General features: G+C 41.5%; 1 protein-coding gene across 1 annotated transcript; it reads left to right on the top strand.

The window, feature by feature from the left end:
- Positions 1 to 5530: 5530 nt before the first annotated feature.
- On the top strand, positions 5531 to 8411 carry LOC138250068 (uncharacterized). Its single transcript, XM_069204454.1, has 2 exons — positions 5531 to 7308; positions 7443 to 8411. Exon 1 carries the CDS (start codon positions 5543 to 5545, stop codon positions 6674 to 6676), a length of 1134 nt encoding a protein of 377 aa, XP_069060555.1. The 5' UTR covers positions 5531 to 5542; the 3' UTR covers positions 6677 to 7308; positions 7443 to 8411.
- The last annotated feature ends 532 nt before the right edge of the window (positions 8412 to 8943 follow it).

Here is an 8943-nt window from a genome sequence, read left to right as displayed (position 1 = left end):
TACAGAAATGACCCCTTGCTGAATTCAGATTTTTGTCTTCTTTTAAAAAATGTTGTGGTTTCTGGGATCCAGCGTTGGTTTCATGCCCATTTCTGTCACTGACTGGAAGGAGGCTGAAAGCACAAAAAATCGTAAAAATGGGGTATGTCCCAGTAAAATGCCAAAATTGTGTTGAAAAATTGGGTTTTCTGATTCAAGGCTGCCTGTTCCTGAAAGCTGGGAAGCTGGTGATTTTATCACCGCAAACCCTTTGTTGATGCCCTTTTCAGGGAAAAAACCACAAGCCTTCTTCTGCAGCCCATTTTCCCAATTTTTTTGAAAAAAACGAAATTTTCACTCTTTTTTGGCTAATTTCTTGGCCTCCTTCTGGGGAACCCACAAAGTCTGGGTACCTCTAGAATCCCTAGGATGTTGGAAAAAAAGGACGCAAATTTGGCGTGGGTAGCTTATGTGAACAAAAAGTTATGAGGGCCTAAGGGCGAACTGCTCCAAATAGCCAAAAAAAGGCTCGGCACAGGAGGGGGAAAAGGCCTGGCAGCGAAGGGGTTAAAAGGACAATCAATCAGCATTTTAACACATATGTCACCTAGGGCCACAGATTCCATCTTCTAGCATTTTTAGAGAAAAGCATCTGCAAATTCTGTTTTTTTAACCGGATGTGAGCAACCATAGAATATATACCAGAAATTGACAATGAAGTGGCAAACTGGCACTAGAAACATTTACAAGGCTACATCAGCTGGTGCACTCAATCAGTCTTACCAAAGCTCAACCTTTTTAAAGATCTATGTTGCATATAACAGTGTGTTTCATGCCTAATCTCTCAACTCTATTTCTAGGCCTCTCACCCTACAGATAGCCTTGGCTGTCTGTTGCCATAACTTACTTTTGCCATTATATTACACAAACTTAGAGTGGGTTTTGGGCCAGGCCCTTGGTCCTGATAGTTTTTTTGTGTATGTCACTTCCATGTTGCGGATTCAATGGCTTTTCCTCCTACTTCTATATTTGTGCTGCTCAATGAGGTCCCATAGTGTTCCGATTGGATGAGTTGTATCCTTCCACTGCACACTCAATGGAAGTCCCTTTTTTTTTCTTTAAACACTTCTAGGGGTGCATATGTTCACTCGCTCTTTTCCTCTCTTTCTCTGTCTCTTCAACCTGCACCCTCCTATAAACGGGCATTTTTCAATGTTTGCTACTCAACGCTGCTTCTCCTGCTCCTATATATGTACACACACACACACACACACACAGGCACCCAGTGGAAGGTGTTGTGCCAAAACGCATAGGCCATTATTGTTTGTGATTTGCACTCATTTTTTTGTTGAATTAACGAACTTAAAACTTTTTCTGATTGTCAGGAGTGAATTTTAGGGCCCCGGATTGCTGCCACTGTGTAACTGTTGTGTATGTATGACAAGTGAGATACCCATGGTGAGCTGTGACCACTAAGCTGGGTTCCCATTCTTGCATTCTTGCTCACAAGTGAGATATATATATATATATATCTCACTTGCGAACATGAATGCTTTGGGGACCCAGCTTAGCGGTCAGGGCTCACCATGGGTATCTCGCTGATCCACATATTTAAATATCCAAAGAAAGCTCTATCTTTCGTATAATGGAAGAGAGGTGAGCCACACTAGAGATCCAATGCTGTTAACAAAATGTATTCTCGGCAGAGAACACAATGAAACGTTTGACTCGTTCACACTATTCGTCATTATAACAGTGAATAAATAATATAGAGGATGGACAGTTGTCTCTAATGTGATATAAATCACTCCAAACACACAAATGGCATGGATTGGCATCCATCATACAATTCAATTACATAGGAAACAACTTAATATGCAGAGAAACATCCAATTTTCCAAAAATTAATTCCTTGGTATATCGTCTGAACGTTCCTCATCAGTAATGCACATTGGCTACACTAGAAAAAATGGAAAAAAATACTAATAGAAAAACATAGAGTTCTGTATAGACATAGAAAAAATACTGTCAGTATCTATCTGCTGCTCCTCATTTTGCAGAGATCAGATATCTCCTCCCATATTTCACTTTCAGTTCCACCGGTTAATTTAGACTATAGTAGTCATAAAACATTTGTTATGTCATATTCAATAAAATAATGACATAGAGCCACATTACAAGTTTGGAGGTCTTTTGGGAATATCACCCTGGTGTTGGCGGTAATCTGACTGGCATAGTAAGAGTCACACCATGAAATCCGCCCAAAAAACAGCCAAATTTCTGACACTGCCAGGGCTCTGGAGGGCAGAAAAGAGGCGGTCTCACCACCAGCACCGCCAGCCTGACACAAAACCACCCACCAAATTACGATCCACAAATCAGCACAGCGGTCCTTCCATGGTGGAAAACTATTGGCGGTCCGAAACACAGCAGTAACAACTCACTACTGTCAGAACACAACACCACGTTGGATAGTTTGAATACCCCACATGTGACACACATCCACACACCAGACACACCTACTCACTGCACTATGTAACACACCCCTACATAACCCACAATCCTTTGCATCCAGAACGCCATACACAAACACCAAGGAGCCAAAAAAGATCAGAAGTTGTACTTGCACACTATAGGCACACATACACATTTTACTCAGCACACATCCTACATCAGCACCACTATCACAATACTCACATTAATAGCACACACAATGCGCTAAGGTTGTTTTCAATTCACATTGCAGCACCCACACCTCACCAATTACCCAACACTACACCATTACACTCACAACACACACCATCTACACAACCACAACCATGTCCCCACAAAAACACCTCTGTTTCACTGATGACGAGTTGAGGGTCATGGTGGATGAAATTGTAAGGGTAGAGCACAGGTGGAACAAACATATATTACTAGGAAAATTGAGTTGTGGCAAAGGATAGTTGGCAGGGTAAATTCTGTAGGCAGTGATCCATGCACAAGGGAGGTCATCAGGAAGAGATGGAATGACCTATGAGGGAAGGTGCATTCCACGGCAACCAGGCACCATTTAGCCGTACAGAAGACTGAAGGTGGGACCCACCTTATCCCCCTACCTTTACCTCATGGGAGGAGAAGGTCTTGGACAGACTGCTTCCTGAGGGCCTCACGGGCATACCTGGGGGACTGGAGTCTAGTAAGTACCCACAACGTTAAGGTCACACAATTGTGTTGTCCTGCATGCTTCCTCACCACCCAAATCCACCATAATAAATTATTTTGGCCACTACACCTCTCACCAAATAATCTAATACCCCCTTTGGCATACCACCTCTCCACTGAGCCCAACTGCCCTCACAGCCTTTGAAAATGGCACATTAACTACAGGCTAATGTCCTGCTATTTGATGGAGTTTTGTTTTGACCAATGACTTTGTGTTTCACCACTGCGCATATTAGTTGCTCAATGTTCACCAGTAGCACATGGTATGTTTTGTTCAGTTTAGCCGCCTATTGGCTTTGACATGGCATTAGCCATTACTTTCTGTATTCAGTTTAGCCGCCTATGGGCTTTGACATTGCATTAGTCATTACATTCTGTATTGTGCCTATTGGCTTTGACATGGCATTAGCCATTACTTTCTGTATTCAGTTGAGCCGCCTATGGGCTTTGACATTGCATTAGCCATTACATTCTGTATTCTGCCTATTGGCTTTGACAGGCTGTATCCAGTCTAGCCGCCTATTGGCTTTGACATTGCATTCCTATTGGCTTTGACATGATGTATTCAGTTTAGCTGCCTATTGACTTTGACATGCTATTAGATATTCTGCCTATTGGCTTTGACATGATATCATATATTACATTTTGTATTCAGCTCCGCTGCCTATTGGCTTTGACATGATATCATATATTACACTTTGTATTCAGCTTAACTGCCTATTGGCTTTGACATGATATTCAGCTCCGCTGCCTATTGGCTTTGACATGATATTATACATTGCATTTTATATTCAGCTCAGCTGCCTATGGGCTTTGACATGATATAAGACATTGCATTTTGTATTCAGCTTAGATGCCTATTGGCTTTGACATAACATGACATTGCATTTGATATTTAGGTTAGCTGCCCATTGCCTTTAACGTGGAGTTCTGTATTTTTCCAAGCTGTGTTTTTGCACCAGAGAACCAAGATGTTTTGCTCTCACAGTAGACTAGACCTGATAAGAGAGAGTACATGGGCGTCGTTTCTCTTCCCTTGAGCTTGGGAACAGGAGTAGTCTTGGAGACCTGGCCAGTCTCCAAAAGGCTTGCTCAGTTTCCCATGTCTGAGAGGAGGGGGCACACCTTTGTAACGAATGTAACAGGCTGCAGAGAGGCAGATTCGAATCTGCCGGACCTCGTGCTGGAGCTTGGCGCCAGCTGCCAGCATCCCGTGTGGGTAGATGACACTCTTTCTCGCGGCTGACAGGGGTCATCAGCTTGCAGACCTTAGAAAGATGTAGCTGTAAATAGTTCCTACACGGTGAAGTATTTGTTTTGCTTTGCATTCAATATCTTATAAATATAACCTGCTGTGTATATTGCAAACTGATATATTTTGTTTGATTAACGCGGACTTGAAAGCTACTAATTCGTCATTCATTCATAAACATTGTGGTTGGGGAAGAATAAAATAACAATAAAAGTCTTCTTTGACCTCAGAAGTGCATTTCTGTTGTGTTATGTTAGTGCTTAGAAACTAAATAAGAGGAAAGCACTACAATTGGTACCTGGAGTCGTGGGGTCGGTCATTAAGAGGTGATTAAGAAGGGGTTTGACGAGTTAGTAGATTTCTAAGTGCACACTTTAAAAGTGTAATTGTTTTTTGTTGTTTGGAGAATTACAGAAATTGTTTTCTGTTTGGAGAATCACAGTAGCACGGCAGACCATGTCTGAGAATACATGTGTTGATGAACTGCCTGATGGTGCTAAGAAAAACTGTGAATTGTTTTCTGTTTGGGGAATTACAGAAGAAAATGCATGTGTAGCTAAAAGGCCTGATGTTGTTTTGAGAAATAATTCCCGTTGTATATATGTAGAAAAAGTGTGTTTTGGAAGTAATGATGACAGAAAGGTCTGGATACCTTTATCTGCTTACAGAGAAATGCAGGAGAAATGTAGGAAGTTGGAACATGAAAATACGAATTTACGTGAGCAAATTAGCCAGGATACGATAATTCAAAATAATGCTGAAAGTTATAAAAATGAAGAATCTTTCTTGTCCCATTCCAGTAATGAGGTGGTTAAGACAGCTCCGAGCTGCACTGAGTTTTCGTGTGAGCCAGGGTTTTTGGCAGCCAAAATGCATTCCTTAACTGATAACACGGACGAGAGAGCTCAGAATGTGATTTACGAGTTACTGTTGCAAAATGCACAAGTAAAACGAAAGATTTTAGAGCAAGAGCCGACTTTCATTAGCTTGTTTGATTTTTGGAAAAAGAATAGCCCTCATTTGAGTGAAATCCTAACACTTTTGTATATGGTCACTGTGAAAAATAATATGCAGCTGCGCGCATGTGATTTGGCAAATGAAATAATGCAGACTTTAGGTTTCTGCGCAGTGCAAGAAGGAAATACTTATGTACATGTAAATCAAGAACAAGGAAAGAAAATAGTGCCCCTAGCTAGAATCATACAATGGATCTGGTACTTGCAAGACAGGGCTAGAGTACCACAGGTAAAAGAATTATCAATGAAGTTGTGTGCACCATTTGAATTCGTGTCTACTGAAGATAAAAAGCATGTTTGTTTTACTAATGATTCATTGACTGAAATGTTGTTTTCTGGCACAGGAGAAGGAACAGCGTTGTATAATGTGTGTCAGATTTTAAAGCAAGAGCTACGTGAGATGTGTCATTTTTATGCTGATTTTTGGTTCTTTGATGATGTTTTAGCCACATGGCTTGTACCTAACTGGTTCAATTACCTTGCAGATGTTAATGAGAAAAATGCAGAGAGAGAAGTGTTCACCCAGAATTCTGCCTTAGTGGGGATGGCTATGTGGGTGCCCCAGAAATGTGAAAAGGCCACTTACAGGTGGGCAGAGATGAGAGAGATGCACATTCCCCTAGATTTGATAAAAACTGTGCAGCACGCACAAAAGCAATCTGTCATGCAAGCAGTCACAGAGCAGTTGGGGAGAGGAAAGTTGCCAGAACAGAAATGGCAAATTGATCAGGTTTTAGGGAGAGTGATTGCTGCAAATTACCAAGGAAAAATCGAAATTATGCTGATACCTAGAAAAGAATCTGATTCATTCATACAAATTGGAGACAGAATGGCCCAACTTGACAAAAATGCAGTGAATGGAGGTTTGGTAAAGAAGGAGTCTGCCCCAGCCCTTCTGACAGTGCAAGAAAAAGGAAGCTGTGGCGCAGCAGATAAAAACCTCAGTACTGATGTGTGGGCTGAAGCCCCAAGTGATCCTCCAGAACCTGCAGAGAATATAACAAAGGGCCCCAAAAACGTCCTGCTGATTATAAAACAGGGAAAGAAAGAGGAAGGGTGCAGTTTAAATGAAAAATGTTATTTGCAAGAAAAGTCATACTTGTTTCTTTTGCAGATCCTACCACGTTTCGCCACTGTCCCTGAGTGCGCTGTGTGGTCCCCCTTCCGGTGTGTGCGTGTGGGGTCGGGGAAGGGACCGAATCCCCAGCCTGAACCTGGCTGAGTAAAGTGCCAGCACCATGGATCCATTTTGCGCAAACTGCGCCTTCAGTTCAAGTTCAACTTGTTTGCTGTGTTTTTTTTTTTTCCCCTCTCGTATGGAACTCTGACTTTTGCTTATCTTCCAGCAAACCTTTCAGGTGGACCGTGCACCTTTACATGAGCAGAACTCATGCCACATCAAATTGCTAACACTGTTGAATTAGAGACTCATTCAGAGAAAAAAAAAAAAAAAAAAATTTGCCCAGTCTTTTCTATGTAGATGTATCTGATGTGAAAAGGTCATGAAATCAATGTGTTAATTCACTTCTATTGCTTTACAGGGATTGCTTTGATCATAATGTTTTTTTTGTGCTGATGTTTTTTTTTTGTTTGTTTGAAATATGAGATATGTGAAACAAAAATTCATTGGTCAAAGGGCGGAATGTCCTGCTATTTGATGGAGTTTTGTTTTGACCAATGACTTTGTGTTTCACCACTGCGCATATTAGTTGCTCAATGTTCACCAGTAGCACATGGTATGTTTTGTTCAGTTTAGCCGCCTATTGGCTTTGACATGGCATTAGCCATTACTTTCTGTATTCAGTTTAGCCGCCTATGGGCTTTGACATTGCATTAGTCATTACATTCTGTATTGTGCCTATTGGCTTTGACATGGCATTAGCCATTACTTTCTGTATTCAGTTGAGCCGCCTATGGGCTTTGACATTGCATTAGCCATTACATTCTGTATTCTGCCTATTGGCTTTGACAGGCTGTATCCAGTCTAGCCGCCTATTGGCTTTGACATTGCATTCCTATTGGCTTTGACATGATGTATTCAGTTTAGCTGCCTATTGACTTTGACATGCTATTAGATATTCTGCCTATTGGCTTTGACATGATATCATATATTACATTTTGTATTCAGCTCCGCTGCCTATTGGCTTTGACATGATATCATATATTACACTTTGTATTCAGCTTAACTGCCTATTGGCTTTGACATGATATTCAGCTCCGCTGCCTATTGGCTTTGACATGATATTATACATTGCATTTTATATTCAGCTCAGCTGCCTATGGGCTTTGACATGATATAAGACATTGCATTTTGTATTCAGCTTAGATGCCTATTGGCTTTGACATAACATGACATTGCATTTGATATTTAGGTTAGCTGCCCATTGCCTTTAACGTGGAGTTCTGTATTTTTCCAAGCTGTGTTTTTGCACCAGAGAACCAAGATGTTTTGCTCTCACAGTAGACTAGACCTGATAAGAGAGAGTACATGGGCGTCGTTTCTCTTCCCTTGAGCTTGGGAACAGGAGTAGTCTTGGAGACCTGGCCAGTCTCCAAAAGGCTTGCTCAGTTTCCCAGGTCTGAGAGGAGGGGGCACACCTTTGTAACGAATGTAACAGGCTGCAGAGAGGCAGATTCGAATCTGCCGGACCTCGTGCTGGAGCTTGGCGCCAGCTGCCAGCATCCCGTGTGGGTAGATGACACTCTTTCTCGCGGCTGACAGGGGTCATCAGCTTGCAGACCTTAGAAAGATGTAGCTGTAAATAGTTCCTACACGGTGAAGTATTTGTTTTGCTTTGCATTCAATATCTTATAAATATAACCTGCTGTGTATATTGCAAACTGATATATTTTGTTTGATTAACGCGGACTTGAAAGCTACTAATTCGTCATTCATTCATAAACATTGTGGTTGGGGAAGAATAAAATAACAATAAAAGTCTTCTTTGACCTCAGAAGTGCATTTCTGTTGTGTTATGTTAGTGCTTAGAAACTAAATAAGAGGAAAGCACTACAGCTAATCATATCATTACGACTCCAAGAATACATTAACCCATCAATGTGAAAACCTGGAATGTGCACATCACATCACATGTAATGCATGTACAAATCAATTACTAGCTACACCATCTAGATTGTAGCAGTGAGGACCAGTACATGGCAATGACAGCAATGCAATGGCACTCTCACAATAGCAACCAAAGCACAACACAGCTACAGCTGAGTGACCATTCCTACTGGCCACATATCAAATATCCCAAGCCCAAAATATACTGACTGGGGCTGTACAGGTAGATGCACGTGCACACATCTAGATACAGGACAATTTCTCCTGCATACCTACATATTGTGTTTCCACTAGGACACCATTGTGCTTGTGCAGCTTTAATGTGTGACATCTAGCAAGCCTGACTATTCTCTAGGTAACAGTCATGTCAATAATCAGACAATATCAGATCCCATCTGCAGTGCAATCTGTACCCACCTAGT

Source organism: Pleurodeles waltl, chromosome 8 (genome assembly GCF_031143425.1).
Source record: "Pleurodeles waltl isolate 20211129_DDA chromosome 8, aPleWal1.hap1.20221129, whole genome shotgun sequence".
NCBI lineage: Eukaryota > Metazoa > Chordata > Amphibia > Caudata > Salamandridae > Pleurodeles > Pleurodeles waltl.
Note: the sequence above shows the minus strand (reverse complement) of the source record. Positions and strands in the feature narration are given on the sequence as shown.

Coding starts and splice junctions, on each gene's coding strand:
- LOC138250068 (XM_069204454.1), top strand. CDS start 5,543: ATGCAGACTTTAGGTTTCTGCGCAGTGCAAGAAGGAAATACTTATGTA.